Here is a 22151-nt window from a genome sequence, read left to right as displayed (position 1 = left end):
AGGATTGTCTTGACCGTATTTTGAGCCTCTTTATGATTGTTAACATACCGTTTGAGCTGACTTGTTGGCAGCTTCCTTCAGTCCATATAGCCTTCCAGCTACCATAATTATCCCCTTGGTCCAGATGGTACAGTTTTCATGAGCCCAGTGCTCCTTGGCCACTGCCTCCATTTGTAGCTTTTGGAACATGCTTTCATTGCCCTCTTGGTCTTTTGAAGTGGCCGTGTAGAGATTCTGGAGCTGCTTCATTCTCCTGAATCGCTCTCTGAGGGTAACTCTTCTCGGACCACCTTCCTGACACGGTCTTTCCGGTCTCAGTAGCCGTCTGTAGTGCCGGTGATGGTGCCTGCTGTTTCCAGCCTCTTCAGTGGTAGCTTCTGTATTTCCCTCCTTTTCTGAGTTCACTCTATCTTCAGTCTTCGAGGAAGTCCCTGGTTCTTCACTGCTGTTACTGTCATTCTCGTGGGTCTTGCTGCCATCTTCCCTGAAGAGTTGCGTATGTGTGATAGTCAAAATTTTCCGTGGAATACTATCTTCTGTGTAGTATGGTCCACACAAATCACCCAGGTCTTTGTAGTTTGGTGGTTTCCCACACAAGCAACACATAAGACGCATGTCAGATAGATTTGTGTTTACCAATGGTCCTAGTTGCATGGCAGCAGTGTGTGGCACTACTTTAGCAACTGTGAAAGGATTCCTCATTCTAAGTATGCCCTTTTTTCTCCGTCTCTGAAATACAACAGCATCGTCAGGCTTGTTGACTATGGCACACCAAGAAGAAAAGTCTCTAGAGTTGTTGATCCGTACATAAGGACAAAAAGATAGTTTGGAATTCCTGTTGATTGGTCTCCTTCTGATTCTTTTCACAGAGATGAACTCCATCTGTTTTTCTGTAACAGTCACCACAGGACCCACAATACTAGTCTCTTCACTTTCTATATTCTCTCGTTCTCTTTTTTCTCTTTCTTCTTTTGCTCTTTCCTCTTTTTGGTCCTGCTCACATCCAGCTGCCCTTACAACTGCCTCAATTACCTCAATGGCATCTTTCATTCCAGGTTTTGGCCCAGGTTTTTTGTGGATCTTCACTGGCTTCCCAGGAGCGTGCTCCATTGAGGCTTGGCTTCTTTTTTGTTTAGTTGGGTTTGCGGATGGTTTTCGGCCTCTTCGAGGTTTTTGAATAAGTTCTGCAGAGATAGCTTGTGGGGTTTCTGTGAATTTATCCTCGCTAGTTGGTAGAGGTTCCGTGTACTTTGTGGACTCTGTGGCCGTGACTTTTTCCTCTATTCTCTCCACAGGTTCTGGTGTTTCTGTTGTGTTGAGCTCATCTACTGTCTCGGTTTCCTCTAAATTGGCTTCACCCTTTCTCTTCTTCCTCCTCTGTTTAAGGTGCATTTCATGGTTGTTCTTAATAGCTCTCTGTTTAGCAAGTCTTGGTGTTGTAATAATGAGGCTGTCTGCTTCCAAAGCTACCACTGATGCATCTGTACTTTCCACCATGGCCCATCTCTTTCTCTTCGTTCTGACAGACTTTGTGGCATCACTCTTGGAAGTCTGTTGTGTCCTCTCATCTAGAGTTCCAACATCTAATGATGTCTCTGTTGAAGACAAAGCCTTATTGTCAGCAACCTCCATCTTGGTTTCTACTTTACCTTTTTCTTGTCTTCCGTAATTCTTATTTGTAATCTCTTCTTCCACTAATGGTCTTACTATATCTTTTGCTGATTCTTCTCGGCTTAACTCATGCTTGCCACCTAGTTGTGATACATCTTCCATTGTCATTGCTTCTTCTTGCTCTTTCATTTCCTCCTTTGTAAACTCTAATGTCTCTGTGTTATTTATTTGAATAAAAGCCTCACCTTCCTTAAAGACAAATTCAGAAAAAGCCTTTGACGTAAAGTCCTCACTTAGACTACTGTCCTGTTGCGTAGCTGGGAAGTGTTTTTTTGAGCTGGGAGATGTAATCTTCTGTACCATTGCCTCATATTTCTGCCCTCTGCCTTTGCGTGGAGGGAGAACTTTTGTTTTGGTGGGGCACTGGGGAGGCACCACAGGCATGTCACTGGTGGCAGATCCACTGCTGTTAGGAGGCGCATCTTTTGTTGAGGCACTGACCAGAGAAGCTTTCCTGGGTGGTCCTCGCTTTCTTCTGGGGCCTCGGACACTTTTGTCTTTGCGTGCTGGTAGAATCTCTTCAAACAGGACTGACTGAGATGGTAAGTTTCTTAGTTTGGGCTTTGGACCTCTCTTCTTTTTTACAGGTGGTGTGGAAATGTCTGGGCTAGATGTGTGCTTTAGTATTGATAATGTCTTTTCTTTAGATTCTTCAGAGAGGGCTGGCTTTGCAAGTGGTACAGGTGAGTGTAGGGAAACATTGGTTGTTATCATGGCATCAGGATTTGGAGTTAGTAGTTTTTTCACAACTATGACCTCTTTAACTTTTAGAGAGATATCGCTGATTTTATTTTCTGTTGATGTTGAAGTTTGAATATCTTCCCCTCCCCTTTCCTTTTCTTTCGTTAGCTTATCCTGTGAGAGTTTTCTGGATCTTAAGACCATATTGTTGTTTTCCCTTTCTTGTACCTTTATTTCTGGGAGAGATCGCTTTTCCTCTGTTGGAGATTTTCCGTCTTGGTTATATTGCAGTGTTGCATGTTTTAGAGCTTTCCTGGTCCTGCTTTGCATTTCTGGGACTTGTCTTGGATCTTCCCGGTCCATCAATTTTGCTTTTGAAATTGAGCCCCTTGGGCGACCAACTGGAGCTTTGATGGGAGCAGCCTCGGTAGGAGGCAAAACCTCACCAGGCTTGAGTCCAGGTTTTGGACCTGGTCTTAGGACTGGTTTTGGTCCAGGTTTTGGTCCAGATTTTGAACCTGGCTTTGGCCCTGGTTTTTGCCTTACAATAGTTTCAAGTTTCAGTGGCACTTCTGATTCCTGTGATGCAGGCTTTTGTCCTGTCTTTTTCCCAGGTTTTGGTCCAGGTTTTGGCCCTGACTTTAGACCAGGCTTAGCACCTGGCTTAGGCCCTGGTTTTGCACTGGGTTTTGACCCTGGCTTAGATCCAGGTTTTGGGCCTGGTTTTCTCTTCACATTAGGTTCAACTTTTGCTTGCATATCTGGTGCATTAAAAGAGCGAGTGCACATTCTGGATTGAAAACCATCTGTCAGCATTTTAGGAGTCTGGCTCACCATAGAATCCTGATGAGCAAGGTTAGTTTGATCTGAGAATAAAATAGTCTTGCTTGGAGCCATGCTTGATTTTTGCTGAGAGGAATTTGTTTCTTTGTCCTCCTTTTCTTCCTCCTTCTTCAAACTCAGTTGTCGCCTTAATGCCACACCTGAATGTATGATTCTCCTTCTACCCCTAACATGCTTACGCCCATATGTCCTTGGCTGAGCAGATGGAACCATAGGCTCTGGTTTAGCTAGTGGTGTCACAGCACTGGAACAACTTATGCCTGGTTCTATATCATCATCCCCTTTTTGAGGAGATGGTGGAGTGTCAGCCCAGGAAGGGGCAGAGGGAAGTATTGACTTCCCTGGCAGCTGAGGAGAGTCCGGCTCCAGGACCTTAGCATCGCTGTGATCAATATGATCTCTAGCCTGGGCAGGAGGAGCTGCCTTATCATTGAGAGCAGAGAAGACTGGCATAGCAGACTGTGGCTGAGGTGCTGTGTCGCCGATGGCTGACTCCCTTGTTGAAACATCTGTTGCTGTCGTTGCTGCTGCTGCATTAAGATGACCGGGTCCCCCTGCAAAATCACTGTCAGTGTTAAGAGCTAAATTGTGGAATTCTGTTCTGCTGCAGAGATCTTCAGAGGGACTCATTTGGATGTCTTCGTCATTTATGTGCTCTTCAGTTAATGACTGTCTTTCTTTCTCCTCCTCTGCTTCCTCCCTAATATCTTTAGACAAAAGCTGTGAAAGAGAACTTTTTTCAATTTCTTCTTTCTCATCTTCATTTATCTCATCCTCTTCCCTATCTTCTACTATGTCTTTGTCATTCTCCTGTGTTCTGCTCTCCTTCTTGTCACAACTAGACTCTTCCAGGACTTCAGTTTGTGGGGTTGGAGAGGTATTTGCTGAACTGTCATCTTTCTCTGTGGAATATGGATCCTGCTCAAGGTCTCCTCTTGAAATGAATGGCAACGTTTTCACAGAACTCTCAGATGCAGTTGGAGATTCAGACTTGAATACCCCTGACTTCATCTCTTGACTAAAGTGATCTTTGTTACTGGAATCAGAGAGATCAGCTGGGGACTGTTCAACTGAATCTCTTGCATCAGAGTCATATTTGCTCTGGACCTCTTGGTACATTGAGTCTTCATAGCAATAGCCTTTTTCTGCCATATTAGTGTTTATTTTGCTGTAGAAATTTGGGCATTTTTCCTCATCTGTCCATTTCTCTTGCTTCTCTGTAGGGTTGCTTGAGTCTGTTTTACTTATAAAATCAAGAGTCTTTTCCATTGCTTCCTCTTCTTTTCCAGCAGGTTTTTCAGTCCAAGCTGACTCTTCAAAGTTCTCTTTTACAGGCTGATTGATGTGTTGTATGTCTGATGGGGAATCACTTTCTTGTTTCATAGGACTTGGTATTGTAATGCTTGTTGGAGATCTCTCATCACCAATGCTCTTCACTGGGGTATTCATGCCATCTCCTCCTTGCCCTGCCGTGCATCTTATAGGATCAGGGGTAAGGTTGTGCAACCCTGAGTCCCCAGACCTAGTAGACATATCATCTGGAGAGGCAATGGAGCAAGAGGAGGCTGTGTCCAGGCTGAGTTGTGTGTTGTTGTGGGCCTGGGCTGGACTTCTACCCTGGCCAAAGTAATAGAAACCTCTGTCCAATGGTTCATCACTACTGCTGGAGTAGCCACCCTCATGGAGTTCCATAGGCAATGGTTGGTGCTGTGGGGTAGAGTAAGGTTCATGCATGGCCCCACCCACCATGCCACCACTGTCTGGATATGGAGGGCTTTTGTATTCTTCACCTTTCTTGGTGGAGGCCCCACTTCCAGTGCTGCTGTTGCTCCCACCACTGCTGCGCTTGCTGCCCTTCTTGTTTGCAACCAGGGCTTCTGAAAGCAGGAGCTGTTGAACATTATTGGAGATATTCTCCACCTGAGAGGTGAGAGCGTTTAGGCTCCACAAGCTGGGGTTTGATAACAACTTCTCCGAGAAGCGCTCTTTCATTGTGGGCGCTTGTGGTGTTGAAGTGTAGCTGTGGGATGCTGTGTGGGATATGTTGGGTGAAGGGTGGGACCGTGGGGGCATTAGCATGGTGTTTGTGCTGGCTTGATCTTGCATACCAGCTGAAGAGGATGATGATGATGAGGCTGCCCCAGGTGTCATTGGTGGTTGGCCATACTGGAATGATTCTGGATTAGTCATCAGTGGTGAAGGGGTGGAACTGTATGAGGGTGAACGTCCGACAGAGCGAGCAGGGGAATGACTTGAGGAGGGGCTGCAAGTCTGATAATACTGTTCTGGAGATCTGACAGGGAGCTCTGACAGACAGTAATTTTGTTGGGGTTGGCTATAGTGTTGGTATTTAGGGTGGGGTTCTTGGGGGTTGGTCATTGCCTGTAAAGATGTCTGCTGCTCATAACCTCTGGGTGTTGACTGCTGGTACCCATAGCTGTTCTGGGTTGACCTGTAAGCCCCCTGCTTCAAACTGCTATGACTACTTAGCTGTCTGCTATACTGAGAATTTGGAGGTATGTTGTAGCCTTTATAACAATGGGGCATGGGACTGCATTTTTCCATGTATGGGGATGGAGAGGGGGAGGGCTGAGGATAGTGTAGATGACTTTGGGGATACATGAGAGGTGAAGGAGCAGGATTAGGAGGGTGAGGCTGGTGGTGTGGACTTGTATAACTTGGGGTAGAAGGCTGGTGGCATGGGGTTTGGGAATGCCCCAACATGTTTGAGTCTATGTACTGGGAGGATCCAGGTGCAGGGGAAGCACCAGCCTCCAGTCGCCCCACCATCTCCTGTTCATACTGTGCTAACTGTGCAGGGTCCTCCCATTTCTGCTGGAGATGGCCCTCGCTCATATACTGGGCGGAATAATTTCCTGGGGCCATATGATTGCTATAGCCTCCAGGGCCCTGCAAGTGTTGACTGGGGTTTGGTGGGGGAACTTTGCTTCCTCTAAAGGATTTTTTTGCCTGTGAAGCTGATGAGCTCCCATTTCCATTTCCACTGCCTCCAGTACTTCCTGGGTACCCAGAATAGTTTTGCTGGCTGTAGCAGTCCTTGGGTCCTCCAATTCCAGCTGCTCCACCTGTGGGCACATTTGCTGTGTTAGACATAGCCTCATAGCCTGACCTGTTGTGCCCGGGGCCAGGGCCTGGATGAGGACCAGGGCCTGGGTGTGGATGCTGCGGATGGGGATGATGTGGGTGTTGCCGGTAGGTCTCCAGGCGAGATAATTCATGGGGCTCCTGCTGATAGCAGGGTTGGTTGCTGTGGTAACCACTGTTGCGCTCACGAAAGGACTGCATAACTCACTCCGTCTGTAGGCTGAGCAGGGAGGGGGAGGTGAGGTGAAACGGGAGGAAGGGGAAGAGGGGTCTGAAGGTATGGAGGGAAGAAGGAGAGGAAATAGAGAAAAAAGACAAGAAATTATGAAGGGGTATGGTCTAAGCATTTTTCTTTGTCTAAAGAGAGCTTGAGTATGCATTTCAAGAGACACTTAAAGTAACAACTAATTTCTCTTTCTGAGAAAAACACACATGTAGACACACATACATTCAGATCCAAAGTAGATAATGTGTGGTATGCATTTCCAAACACACATATTCAGTTGTATTGGTCTGGTTTGATTGACCAATGTAAAACCTAAAGAATTCCTTGGTATTATTTTTTATTTTTATACAGTTCTGTGCCATTATTTGTGTTAACTGTACATCTATCAAGTGTATTTGAACTACTTGATAATTAAGCCATTTTTAAATTTTAATTTCTTTCATTTTTCAACTTTTTACTAATTTTATGTTATTTTCTGGTCAGGTGTTAATGAAATTTTCAGCTGGGTCCTCCAACGGAATTGGAGGACCCAGCTGCCTTCTGGTCAGATTGAAACTCTAGTTCACTCCCAGGAGAAGTGGTCACTAACACACTGTGTGTGTGTGCATGCTCTAAATGCACCAGCAGAGGGGTTGTGTTGATAGTATAAGATGCATTTCTTCCAGTATGTGACTGCGTTTTGGGACTATACGGTTTCACCTGCATGTGTGTGTGAGTGTGCGTGTGTGTAAGTGTGTGAATGCATTTATACAGAACAGAGATGAACAGGGGAGAGGTGGAGACTTTTGCTGATCTATAAAAGCAAAAGAGTCACCCGGAGACACTGAGCATCAGAGTGAGCATCAGAGTGCGTGTGTGTGTATGTGTGTGCATGTCTGAGAGAGTCAGTTTTAGTACAATATCCCCACCCTGAATACACTCTAGGACTATGTAACATCTCACCAGACACAACAAAATTATTCATCTATGAATACTCTGTGTGTATGTTTGTGTGTGCTTAATAGACTATCTTAATCTTGTGTATTTCTTGGTGAGAAAAGCTCTGGTCTATCTTTTTAAAAATACTACAAACAGATGCTCACATTTATTGACAAAGAGACACTTGTAAATTTCCATGGAGACCTAATATCAGCTTTCCTACCATCCTTGCTCCCCTACTCTCAGGTCAATACCGTTCCACCTGGGGTGACGTGCGTGTGGGCATACTTGTTTACACAATATCATGGAAAAGACGTGGGATTCTCCAAAACCAAGCAAGCTGAGAACAGCAGGTGGGTTCAGCAAAGACACAAATTATTTGTGTTTGGAGTAAGCCCTCTCATTCCACACTGTTTCAGTGTCGACTGCTTTGCTATAGATTTCACACTCCTTGAATGCTTTCCAAGTTACAACCGTAAACTTTATTATGCTTTTTGGGACATAATGTGATTACTTTGATGTGAAATAAAAAAGTTAAATCTAAAAACTGCATCCATTCCAACATCAGTTGGAATGGATGCAGAGCAGAGTTGTGAGCGATGATTCTCAATTGGATTGGAGTTTGAACTTGAACTGGGTCCGTCCTAAAAGAAAAATTTGTTTTGGTCTAAACCAGAGGTCTTCAATTCCAGTCCTCCAGGGCTGCCACTTTAAGATGTGTCCCTGGTCCAATACAGCTGAATTACTTCATTAGTATGCAGACAAGTTTTTCAGAGCCCTGTTAATGACCTGATTATTTGACTCAGGTGTGTTGAAGCAGAAACAGAGCTAAATGTGTTTAAACTATTTATACTGAGATGAAATAACAGAGAATTTCTATATGCTAATCACCTTTTAAGAGACTGCATTGAATTTATGTGTGCGTATCAGTTTAAAGGGGTGGGGGTGTTCATTATCTTACTCTTCACTTTTATGTTTTCTATATGGAACTGGAAAACATGTTTGAGTTTACTTGGACTTTATAATTATAGCACTTCTTTACATTGGTCCAAGTAAAATGAACAGCATTTTGCAGTTGTAACATGATAAATTATGAAAAAAAAAAGTTCCTGGGGTTGGGCATACAAGACATGACACTGTAATCATATTTTTTGTGCTTGATTGCATCTTGCAATAAAACAAAACAAAGAAACCAAAGACACTTTCCCTCGAATCGATTTACTTCACGCTTGCTTTTTCTCAAACACACTGCGTGTGTGTATGGCGGCGTCTACATTCCCGTCACGTCCCCCTTCCACCTCCATTCGGCACCTCCCTCCCTTTCCACTGTTATCTTCCGCACAGAAGCGCGGCACCATGGTGTCGACCGATTGCCATATTTGTGGATGCACAACGTCTCCGCTTCAGTGAGGAGCAGAGAGGAGAGAGGATGGAGCACACATGCTGAGATCACCAAATCCTCCCTGTTTATTTGTCTGCCCATTCTTCAGGGCTTGCATTAGAACAGAGAATGAGGCTTGAAGGAGAAGCAAACTTGCATATGTTTTTTTTCCCCTATATCTCCATGCAGGCCTATACATCTATATATTACAGACATCCAGCAATACACCCACATTTTCCTCCCTCTATTCTTGTCTTCTACTTTTCCAAGCTGATCGTGTTTTGCATCTTTCAACAAAGTGATATTGGCACAGGAAAGATAATTCCCATTCCCATTCCACTATTGCCCCGTTTTCCTTGTCTTTCTATTTCCTCTTCAACCTTCCCGATAGAGATGGGGGTGGCAACGGGAGGGGAAAAGACAACATGGCGTTGTTGGCGACCACCAACGCCATGATAAGGTGAGAGAGAGAGAAAGAAAGAAAGAAAGAGAGACAGGATGCAAGCCACTAAAGAGACGGACGGTGAGGGGATGCAACAGCAGGGAAGAAGTGATAGAATGATAAGTTTGATGAGGAAGACAAGGAGAAGGGGGGCTGTAGAGGACAGAGGAGAATGCATGATTTAGTGAGTGGGCTTCACAGCCTGAGCTCATGGGAAATACAAACTGCAGCAAATACCACACATCCACTTGCATCCACATTACACACAAAGTGGGTCTATAGTGCTTTGCAAACACATTCATATGCCCTGATACTGGCTAATCTGCTGCATTCCCTCAATTTCCCATCTCCTACAACTATTAGATTTACTATCTGTTTGAACTTTTCTGTGCATGTTTGCTTATTTATAATTTCCAGCAGTTTTTCTTTTGTTATTCCATCTGCTTTTACCCATTGTGAAGCACTTTGTTACACAGCAGCAAAATATTTATTGAGTGATTGAACTTTTTGAAAGTTTAACCACAAAGCTTATTTAACAGCATGTCATATAGTCAAACAGAGATAAGTATATATAATTTTCGGTTCTCATAAAAATAAGGAAAAAATGTGGTATCCTTTTTATACTTAGCTCCACTTACTCTGCTATCTCTAGATCAGTGGCCTCAAACTACATTCCTCAAGGGCCAGAGACCGGCAACTTTTAGATGTCTCTGCTTCAGCACACCTGGCTCCAATATGAACTCATTAGCATATTGGGGTTAGGGTTAGGGTTAGGGTAGGGTTTCCCATCTCTCACTGCATGCCTCACTGCATGCTAGTGAGGCAATTTCACCATTCAATTTAAACGTGTAGGACAAGGGACACATGTAAAAGTTGCAGGACTCTGGCTCTCAAGGATTTCAGTTTGAGACCGCTGCTGTAGATTATGTCTAGTGCCACCATTTTCCTTCAACACAATATCTCAGAGGAGGCCTAAGGAAAGAAAAATGAAATAAAATACCTCAAATGACAACCACAGATGTAGTAACATCAAGATGTGAGAATTTCTTGAGTGAAAATTGCATAGAACTAAATACAAGGTCATTCTAGGAAAAAAATCTTACTGGTTTCAAAAGACTTGAAAGTAGGGCAAAGGAAAACAACATTCAACCATAGCTCCTATTAAATGCCATAGATGAAAGTCAAGTATGAGTTAGAGTGGTTTAGTCAAAGTCGAGACCTAATTCCAACTGATCTGATTCCAAGTAATCTGTGGTGAGACCTGAAAATGTATGTTTTTTGGATGCTCTCCATTCAATTTGACAGCAAATGGGTTTTTTCTACATTGATAATTAGATAAATTCTTGAGCCCTACAGACAAACAAGACCCAACATTGATTACCACTGCTGCATCCAACATTTTTTTTTCCCTTCCAGCTGCCTTACTATTATAATTTGAACAGTTTTGTGCTTCAACACACCTGGGAAGGATCTATTCGTTTGAAGCATTAAAATGCATCTGCCTCCAAGTTAAACACTGCCAGGAAGGAATGGGGGGAAGGAAAAGAAGGAGCGGGAGGAATAGAGAGAGGGGTGAATTTGATTGTTCCGCTGAATGGTTCATAATGCGCAGAACTGTGGCTGGTTCCAGTACCCCCCCCCCTTTCTCTTCCTCTTTTTCATCACATCATCTTCAGAGGCAGCTTGAGATGGGATTTATCTGCTTTCTCAACACACATGCACACACAAAGGGACAGAGAGAGACAGAAAAAGAGAGAGAGAGAGAAAGAGAGAGGCAGCTCACTCGTTCCATCAAATCTGGCTCTGAAGCACTTTGGCTTCAAATCTCTTTCCTGCTCCTGGTCCGTCTGTCTGTCTGACACCAATAAACACACGCGTGCGGATGCACAAAGCGGAGGCACACAGAGAGTGGAGGGATGGAACGTCTCTGTGTGTTTACCTCCCCAGTCATGCTGGTTAATTATGCATGCAGAGGCAGTTTGCTGGGAAGGTGGAACGGCCTGGGAGGAATTGCACACGCACGCACGCTTGCACATTCAATCACACGTATTCGCTAAAAAAAAGAAGAAGAAGAAGTCACACACCACCGCTGGAACTACACGGCCCAGCGACACACACGTTCACTAAAGCTCAGCTCGCATGCTCCTCAACAACCTGACAACACACTTAAATATACCAGACACGCAACGCTCTCTAACTTCTCTCTTTTAGCAAACACACACACACCCGCACACACACTCGTGTCTAACACATCTTGCTTTAACACTGGGCTTAACGCAGCGTGCTCCAAAATAACGCAGAAACCCGCCCCGCCTCTGCTTCCAATCAGCACGCTGCAATCCCCTTCCCAATTACACACACTTCAGCAACGCGACACGGAGAGCATTCAGATTCCTCAGACATCACGCTCCCTTTTCTTATTTCCTGTCTGCATCCTCGCCTCTCTGCACCTCCCGTGCCCTTTCATTCGATAACCTCGGGTTCAATGCAACGGACGGGCTGACAGGCCGACCGGATGGCAAACACGCAACATCTCCCCGTGTCTCGCTCCTCTGCAGTGTCGCGGCCAGACTGCGTGGGTGGTTTCCTACCCAGGAGAGAGGCTTAGGAGATTGAGGCAGCCAATATCTACTCCGACATTTGTCAGGGTCCCGTTGTCATGACACTCAGCTGGAGGTCACAGAAGGTCACCAGCAGCCAGTCACATAGATTATTGGAAGACACATGGAGGGGGGCAGAGATGTGCCACCAAAGACAGGCAAAGGGATGCTGATGTGAGGCCACAGGATACAGAATTTGTATTTGTATAAAAAAAAACAAACAAAAAAAAACTACAAAATTATTTCATTTCCTGGACTTGATGGCTGTGCGTCTATTTGCATATATTTGCAATTTGCATTGCAAATCTGGTTCAGAAATAAAATAGTCAAAATTGTTCAAAGTGGTTCAAATTGTAATGCTTTGTGGCCTGCCTCTTGAATCCTCACTTATTCTTTCTTATATTCAAGGAATAAGGCTGTAATGGTATATATGTCTGTCCTAATATCAGTACAAATCACTACAATTTCTATTTTAATTTACTGACTTTCAGACAGTTGTCCTTTCCTCAGTCACAATAAAAAGGTGAAATGATAATAGTGGAAAATTGCTGCATCTACTGGACTCTGCTAGTGTCTGCAATCTGCATCGTGGCCCTGGTGGAACAATAAACCAGAGACCATGTACAAAACACAGCTAGTCAAATTGGTTTGTGGATTTCTCCCAGAATCTTCCCTTGTGCTTCTTTAAATTCAAACTAACATTGGTGCATTATCACCAAACCCAAATGCACTGCAGTCATTAGCAAGAACATATCTTTTATTGCTTTTTGTTAAGTGAAATAACAGAAAATGAGATGACTACAATCTAAAGAAATCTGCACCAAACTAATAGAGATATCCCTCAAAAAAGAGAAAGAAAAAACATGCTTGGGTGAGCTTCATATGTGTGTTTGCCTCTACAACCTGAGTCGTGAATATGATACAAAAATAAAGCAGATTCGTGCACAAAACAGGCAAAGTGATGCAATTTAATTTCTTTGTAAATTCCCCTCTATATCTTCATTTAGTCTTGTTTACTAACTAGCAAACAGGGGGTGTCAGGTTAGATGTCTTAGTGAAGAATGATTATGGGCAGTATCTTAACTTGCAGGTAACTTGCATTTAACAAAATGCATTTAACAAAATGCCATGTCATTTAACAAAATGACATGGCAGTAAATGTGCAAGATATGGCCTAAAGCAGTCCACACCAAAATAATGCAAAATGGGTGGATAAACCAGAAATGCACATCTCTTTTTTATTTATTTTTAGTTTCCAAGGAGAACAGCAACAGTGGGCTGAGAGTGTTTTGATCATTTATGTAGTGGGCACATATTTGATTTAAGACATTACTTGAAGTATTGAGAAGAGTCTTGTCTTCGGCCACAAAACAATAGCAAATGCAAAAACGGGTGGAAAATGCTGCTTCCACTGAAACGCTGGTGACCAAAAACAGCGAAAGGCAATGCTGCATAATTTTATCGCAAATCTTCAGTTGATCTCATTTATGTAAAAGCTAACATGGTACAAGTATCTGTACAAGCAAATCACAATACAGATGTCACGTATGGATGTATATATTTTTATGGTATTTTGTTAAGTCACACATCAAAACAATCCACAGCAAATTAATGCAAGACTGATGATGATAATCTTATCTTTTAGAAAAAAACCCATAAGTTCTACTTTTGCAAACTGTATCTTTGACATCAGGCGTGACCTCATTAAATATGTCAGAACCACAAAATGCAAGCTAAAATTCACTGTTACCTAGTGACAAACTGTAATAAAGTGTAAGAAACAGGTTTTGATTTATATACGTTTATATTGAATTTCCGTCCTACACCAATACGGTTCTCAATTTGCTTCATGTAGACTAAATCAGTTAAAATAACAACATGTTTATTTAGAACACACAAACATTTAGCTTTACAGAAATTTTGTTAGAGCTGCAAATGAGCTGCTAGTGGTTACTGGTTATCCTGTAATTATACCAAACCTTATAAGCAAAACCTATAATCAAATCGCCTGCTATGTACCCATTACACCTTTACGGTCTACGAACTAGGATAAGTTAGAAAAACTGCAGTTTAAAAGTCCATTGCACTAATCCTTCAAAATTCACGTGATTTTTAACAAACAACTCTTTTGATTGACCATATGTAAATATGGACAGGTTCGTTCACAGCCTCCAATGGTAATTTGTCTTCCTGTGAACAAACACAGGAATTTGGGAATGAGGGAGGAAAACAACAAGCCTTGATGCAGGAGAGCATTTTGATTCGGTGAGGAAGGCCAGCTAATGTGAGGTTTGTGTCTGAGCGATGTTGTCTTTCCTCCTCTCTGGAGTTTAGGGATGACTCATCCACAGCCACAGACATGGCTGGCTTTTCCGTTACAGAGGCAGGACGACATCGGAGACACAGATGTCTGCACAAACATTCTCAAAACCAAAAATACCAACCGTGCGCACTGCACACATTTTATTTAAATACACAAAGCCGGTATAATAGAAGACAACAGGGGCACAGACAGACAGAGCTGCAGATTTGGAAGAAAACAACGAAGTTTGGAGAAGGAGCGGCAGATCTTCAACACCTCGTAGAAGGATGCACAAATGAGCCTGATTTGATGCACATAGAAACAATCTCTCTCTAAATCAGTTATTAAAAGACAAAAAAGTTAATTCATTAGGGGTTCTGTTATGAACGTTGCATTTCTGCTTTTCCTTTGCCTTTCTTTGACACATTCAGGTGATGTCCGGTGACCTTTGGGAGAGCGATGAAGTGAGGGCAGTAACCAAGAAAATGTATATAGAATTTAAAAATGGGCCTAGAATCTTCTCCTCTCTAAATCCATATAGTCTTTGATGACATCTAGCTGTTGTAATAAAATAGATGTTTACTACAGAGTAAATTTACCTCCTTCATGTTTGACGCTGTCCTAAACGTATGGCAATGATTTCTCTTTTTCCTCACATTTTCCCCTCCTTATTTTTCATCTTACGTCATCTCACCTGATGCAATCAGCTGTCCTTTGTGTGACAGCCGTTGCTGTCCCTCCATAAAACATTTGACCACTCAAGTTGTAGGAAAAAAAGCAAAGCACCGAGTCACATATTTTACCTCCATTTATTTTTTGAAATAATTGAGTCATTTGAGTCACTTGGACATAAGACCGTCAGAACTAATGTTACATAGAAGGATAGATCACTTCATGGTTCTTCAAAAGTCAGAAACAGAAGCACTTCAGCTTGATGCTGCTCAATGGGCAGGAGATGAGCATGTGATTTGTGAAAAATCCCGTTCATCTATTTTTTCTGTATACTCCCTTCTCCTTCTTTTTCTTTCCTATAGCCTTGACCCAAAATCATTCGGCCCTCCTCTGTTCTGGTTCTCCACACAGCTATCATTTGTCTCTTTTTTTTTTTTTTCTCTCCACAATCCGTTTTTTTCTTTCCGTCTCTCACCGTCTTTCGGCACGGTCACCTCCATCCGGCAGCTGTCGAGCATTGCCCTTTGAAGGACTAAATCTGGTCTTTGTTGACATGGTGACAGAGTGATGAGATGGGGCGGGGATGGAGAGAAGAATGAGCGATCAGGAATTACAGGCACGCAGGCACAATCAAGCACATGGCATCTGCAAAGGGCATTTTTTTCCTCTGGTATAGGAACAGGTTGTGCATGTGATGGGAATAAGAAGAAAGAAAACTGATTGCTTACTCCCTGTTGTGCGTCTTTGTGCTTTTGTGAAAGAGAGCCTGTGTTTTTCTGAAGCCAGGTGACAACAAATGTGTGTCCAAGCATTCTGCAATCTGTCCCAGACATGACCATGCAGGTATTTGTGAATATTAGACTCTGGGCAACCTTTCTTGCTCCAGAGCATGAAAAACGTGCTCTGTGGTCTCTAGGACGTGTCAGTAACCTCACTAATGCCCACACACTTTCTCATTTTGTGTACATGGTTAACTTCTCTCTTATACACCCAAAACACACACGAGGCAGTTGGGATCTTGTAAAATGGGGCACAAGCCTACTTGGTATTCAATCAGAATCATCCAGTGAAGGAGACTTTGGAGCAGAGGAAATAGGATGCAGAAGGAAGATTGGACAAGTGAAGACAAAGCAAAGTAATCAGCGTCTGCTCAGTCCCCGTCAACATCCTGGGCTAGAATACAAGCTGATCCTTTGGAAAATGCAACATTGATCCATTTCCCAGCGATGCATTCATGCACACACAAAACACACGCCACACAAATGTCTTATTCCAGGTAATGGGATGCAGCGTCGCACCCCCCTGTAGAGGGAACCGAGCCGGGGCAGGTTTGGTGTGACGTCCCCGCTGGGCTCCACAGTGCGTTCCCCTCCCATGTCTGCTCATCCCTCAACTCATTTGCACGTACCCGGCTCTCACACATGTGCAAGTGTTCACAAATTCACCGGCACACATCCAGAAAGCACGCACACACTGATCTGCACCTGCTCCCGCTTTGTGCCACTTCAGTACCTCTCATTGATGACGCTGCGTCACTCCTTCTGTGTCGGTGTTCTGACATGCATAAAAACACATTCTATCTCTTCCTGTCTGCTGTTTTTTTCTTCTTCTCTTTTTGTCCTCCAGGTTGTCCTATCCACGACCTCTGTCTACCACAGTGATTCCTTGCCCTGAAGCAAATGTGCAGATGCTCTTTGTCTGACTGGAGGTGTGCATGTGTGTGACCTTGTATTGGATTGGGAGAGGTCAGACTTCTTTTTGGTCTGGCGCACTGAACTCAAGCTGTTGGTGATGGGTGTACTCCATCGTGGATGTTGCTTTTGTGTCTGAAAATGAGACGGATTTGTTTTTTTTAATTCTTTTTAAAAAAAAGAAAGCAAGGCATGATAGAAAACTTTTATTAACCGGCTTAAACATTAACTGGTAAACCAGGAGCTTGAGCCTCACAAAAATGTTTATATCCAAAACTACTACTCCATTGGTATTCGGCTATTCTAAAATTCAGCTAAAAGTACTACTGGCAAGGACATAAAAATGGAGTATAAAAATAGGAAAGGGTATCTTTCGTGCTAGTCAGGGCAGAGTTAATGATTCTTGAGATATATTCTAGATAGATTAAATAGAGGGAGCTCGTAGGAGAGCGACTGATCCTCTGAATTGAAAGGAATCAGTTGCGGGGGTCAAACATCTGATCAGAATGTCTCCTTTACTCTTTACTTTCATGTGCATCCAGCCTAATGTGGACCTCCACTTCTTAAAGGCAGCTGCATCCAGATACTGTCATTACTGAGTTTTTAGTAAATCTTCTGCGAGAGCAAACCACAATGGTGCCCAATTAGCTGCTGAGAACAAGAGGTAAACATCATTCTCAGCTCCAACATCCAGTTTTCAGAATTGAATTTTGCTATATTACAGAAAGATGCTGTTTTTTTATGAGCTTATCTTCTAAACAGATGGATGAGTTGACAGGGAATATTTAGTTAGTTTCTAGTGTTCTTTGTTGAGGATATTGTCATCCAGTAGAAATGTTCAAATCATGCCACGGTCTACTGAGTGGATGTGTAGGTGATATTTAATATTTAAAGGCCAAGCAACTTTTTTTTTTGTACTTTCTGTTTTGTGATCATCTGACAGCAACAACACTAACCACTGGCAGACAACTGTAAGCACTTACAAAATGGCTTCAGCAGAAAATATTTCTCCAATTACGAACCGCAACAAAAACAAGCTTTTGGCACCCAAAATTTCAACACCACCAACAGATGTTGCCAACATCTGTTTACAGAGAATCTAGTGGATGATATCTACCAGAGTTGATTTGTAGTGTCTTTCACTGCCAGTCCTTCCTAAAAGTCTACAATCTCTCCCTGGACCACCTCAATAAAGCCCAACGGCTGTTTTTTGTGAGTGTCTGTGCATGCAGATAACAATGTGTTTATGTTTGTATTTGTCCACATGATGATTTAGAAATGCTTTATGGAATATTGTCCCCCTCTGCAATATTTCCCGTGACTCAAGATCCAAAATACAGACATTTATCCACATATATCTGCGCAGGGTGAGCCTCAACTATAAACTTTTTACAGCTTCTAACACGGATTTGTCTGGATATTTGATCACTTTTGATATAAAAAATGATAAGGCATTGATATAGACCCTATCACTTTGAATTTCTAAGAGAGAAATTCAAGTGATTCATTTGACCATGCGACTCGCATGGATCCATCCTTTGAACATAGTTCAACAAAAATTTTCATATCAAAATGACTTTAAGGTCATTGCAGGGGCTTGATGTCAGCATGCTAAAGCCGTCCCAAAATCGGTTTTGATGTGTGTTTCAGGATCTCTGCAATGTTGGAACACCCCGGTTTCAACCATCTGACACAAACCAGAGAAAGGAAATTGGCTTAGACCAGCAAGGGAAAAGCCAGCTGTGATCTGGAAACTGCTGCTACACCAGTCTCAATATCCACAGTGAAGACGGTAAAAGTTTGGACTCAGAAAGAAAGTCCAGACCCAAAACCAAAACCAACAGGCATGATTGAAATTTGAAGCTGCTCTTAAAGTCAAACCCAATGTCTTCTGGTGAATGAAGTAAAGTAAAGGCAGTCAAGTACCAACTGTTAAGCAACATACTGAGGGTACTGACCTCAAATTAACAACTGGTTGATTTAAGGTCAACAAGTAGTTATATGAAACTTGAACACAAACACAAATATATTCTTGCGTTTTGCAGCGGATAAAGCAAATTCACATGAAGCTTCTGGAAGTTGGGAACTGGCCCATTTTCAACCCATTTTGAAAATGTTAAGAAACTATATCTTAACTATATCTGTGTAGATTTGAAAAAAACAACAAAAAACATGTTTAAACTTGAACATCCTACTTGTTTGAAAAGTTTAAGCAGTTATTTGCTGTCAAGTTATTCTAACTTGGTAAAATAAGCTATTAAAAATCCATCCCTAAATTAACAATTTTGGATTCATAGGCTATCCAACACAGGCAAGTCACCAAATCAGTGACGGTGGGTCACTGAAATAAAAGAGCAACATGAGTGGAAGAGTTGAGAGTGTGAACCAACAGCCAAGGAAAGGAGAGAAGGATTACTGGGGAACTAGAGGCCAAATATAGAGGAAAAGAGCACATGAGGGGAGATTGGGAAGAAATAGAAGACCAGCGGGGGGATAGGTGAGAAACAGTGCAGTGATGGAGAGGGAGAAGGGAAAATATGAAATGAGAGTAAGCGAGGGTGAAAAAAAAGACGAAGGGAGCAACGGGAGATAAGTGGCAAGATATGAAGCCAGGCGTAGGATTGGAGCGAGGCAACGAAGGGCAAAAGTGACAGAGCGATGCTGTGAGATCAAGGCAGCTGGGGGAGGAAAAGATGCAGAACAACAACGAGGAGAGGAGAGGATTGGGGGAACGGATGTGAGATTGAGGGCACAGAGACAAGGGAGGAAAAAGAGTGGGAGGGTTAGGGAGAGATAGATTGAAGCTGCAAGATCAAGGCAGATGTGAGGGAGGGTTTACGGCGAGAAGGGGGAGGGCATAGCAACGAGGCGAATGGAGAGATGCAGGGAGGAGAGGAGAAACGGAGATCGTTATCGCTGGGCCGTGCTGCCTATCGATTTGCGTCAGTGTCTCGAGCCCTGGTGAAATAACAGCGCTTGCTGAGATGCAGGCACCAGCCGTCATTAGCTAAAAAACATAGCTCCGAAGACACCTGGGTCTGCGGCGGGGGCTCGAGCCCGTGTCAGCAGCGCGTGACCATCTGGCACGTTTGATGTCCCCCATGATCGAGACCAGTAAGCACGTTAGAGAGAGACAGATGACAAAGTTTGAGCACTTTGTAGGAGAGGAAAACAAATTGCCGGAAGAGTAAAAGCAGATTGCGTGAGAAACCAGCAGATTGTGGCAAGAAGAATGACGGACAGACAAAGATGCTTAAAAAAAAAAGAAGAAGAAGAAGCAATCAGGCTGCGATGTTTCATGTGACGTTCCTTTCACTTCGGGTGACAGATCTATCGGTCATTTCTCACACTAAGACGAAAGAAGACAAAGTGAGCACCCTGACATCCCTCTCTTTTCCCGCATGTGGTGCAGTGTGATGGTGGCAGTGGAGGTGATATGAGCGTGTGTGTCTCACCAGGGACTGGGAAAGTGTGAATATGACTGTGGAACTCTGCCAACTGAGCACTGGAGAGGGGGAGAGAAAAAGAGATGAGATAGAGGAAAGGTGGGGAAGTTGGAGGGGAAGGGGGGGATCCCATCCTTTGTTCTTCGCTGATGAAAGACGGACTCGGATCTTCTACTCCCACTCCAGCTTTCACTGATGAGCCCTGATGCGTTAGGGCCGAGCGAGTGAGCAGAGCAAACACACACACACATTCACGCCCACAGACACAGACACACAACGGTGCATGCACAGCGGCCTTATTTCATTCAAGAAAGACCCAAATGACTCCCCGCTCACTAATTAAACTTTAATCTCCAATAGCTGCGCACAAATTACCTGCCACGCCACTGAGCGCTGGATAACAGGAATACGTGAAGAGAAAGAGCGAGAGAGGGGTGGACAGATGAGGCGCATTGAAGGTCACGCTACCTGTAGGATAAAATGAAATGTCGTGCATTTCTGGCTCTGTATGAGCAATGAGCATCTGTGTGTATGTATGTGTGCCAACATCCATTACCATGGTGTTTAGATGTTTTTTTTTTCTTTCTTTTGTGTGGGTGTGCGCGTGTGCGTGTGTGTGTGTGTGTGTGTGTGTGTGTGTGTGTGTGTATTGAGAGGGCTGGGAACTCCTTAATGTTGCATCACACACCTGAATGTTATCACACACATGCAAAGTTGCAGCCAAGTCCTCACATCCTCCTCCTGGCCTCGTTCTCATTACGCTCTTTTTCCAGGCACATCCTCTGCTAGGACACACAGACTCTCCGCCATTTTGTGCCACACAGCAGAGGACAGCCACATCAGTGTATGTATGCGTGTGTGTGTGTGTGTGGCACATGGTTAATCACGAAGAACTAATGATAATTACGACCATTTTCCATCCAGTCCTCTATTTCCAAGCTGGACGGTTAGTTTATATGTGTGGTTGTGGGTCTAGTGTCCATCAGTGAACCACTGGCAGGCAAAATTACCGACATGGAATCCCAAAGCTCTCCCTACATGCCACATTAGCAGCTGTATAGTTCATATAATCCCATCAGTGGCAAAGATAAAAGCCTGTTTGGTCAAAAGTTAAGACTTACAAATGATAAGTGTCTTACATGCTGCATCAAACTCTTTCTATGAACGTTAAGCAACTATGTGTGTCGAAATGTCTGAGTTTGAAATATTTTAAACCAAACAAAAAGGCAAAATGGTCTCCAGGATTCAATAGAAGCCAAAAACATCTTCTTTTCAAAGTTGCTCAACCTTTGTCATGTTGGAATGAGAGAATTTATCAATTGACATTTCATAGTTCCACAGAAACTGGTTGCACATGATTGTTTTTACAAAATAGATTATTTTGTAAAAATATATATATTTTTTTGACATTATTAAAAAGATAAACTGTTAAAAGTCATGTATCGTGTTTTAAGTGTAAGCACTACTTTGAATAATCAAATTTGGTTTCTGGTTGTAATGTGGCAAAATGTGAAGAAAAAAAAAAAGTTCCTGAATCTGGATGCCTTAAGCGAGCCGATGCGTTTTCCACCAATGTGGAGGATAACATAAACAGTTGTCATCATTTTACAGTCAAGAAAAACATCTTCCATCCCCAGGCTATATAGTATTTCACTTTGCTGTATTGATGCCTGATGTGCTGGTGTTCTTTTTGTTTTTTTTAAAGATTTTTATTTCTACAACGTTACTGAAAATGGACAATAAAAAGGAAATTATTATTTTTTTCTTAAGACTATGGAATTTATAAAGTTTTTCATATTTTCTTAGTTGATTAATGTCACATTGTGAGAGAGTATATGTGTTATAGCACAACGTGAGAGGAATACAGTTCTGTTCAGCGGGACTGAGGCAAAACAAAATTGATCCGGAAAACAAAAACATGAATAGAAAAAAAAAAAAAAACAGATTCACAAACACAGACAAAAGAACTACTCAAACACCCAATGTACACAACCATGGTAAAAATTCACAAAAACTGAGTAAAAGTTACAGAAGTTTAATTTACGGAGGTATTGTGCATTCTGTGATGATGAGTCACAAGGAAGAAAGGTTGTAGGGGGTTTAAAGATGTTTCAGATTAACTTGAAATCAGTCATTCAGTGCACCAGTCTAGATGTCAGAGTGAGTTCAACCT

At 42.9% G+C, this 22151-nt stretch overlaps 1 protein-coding gene across 4 annotated transcripts in view; it reads right to left on the bottom strand.

The window, feature by feature from the left end:
- The window catches only part of LOC122822480 (retinoic acid-induced protein 1), a 60321-nt gene that overhangs the window by 4537 nt on the left and 33633 nt on the right, over positions 1–22151 (bottom strand). For all 4 annotated transcript variants that reach the window (XM_044101177.1, XM_044101181.1, XM_044101178.1 and 1 more), the window contains exon 2: positions 49–6571. In XM_044101177.1, coding sequence (XP_043957112.1) covers positions 49–6501 — 6453 coding nt within the window. In that variant the 5' untranslated portion in view covers positions 6502–6571. The remainder of the gene's footprint in view (positions 1–48; positions 6572–22151) is intronic.

This window comes from Gambusia affinis, linkage group LG19 (genome assembly GCF_019740435.1).
Source record: "Gambusia affinis linkage group LG19, SWU_Gaff_1.0, whole genome shotgun sequence".
Lineage (NCBI taxonomy): Eukaryota > Metazoa > Chordata > Actinopteri > Cyprinodontiformes > Poeciliidae > Gambusia > Gambusia affinis.
This window is presented reverse-complemented; position numbering and strand designations above follow the sequence as displayed.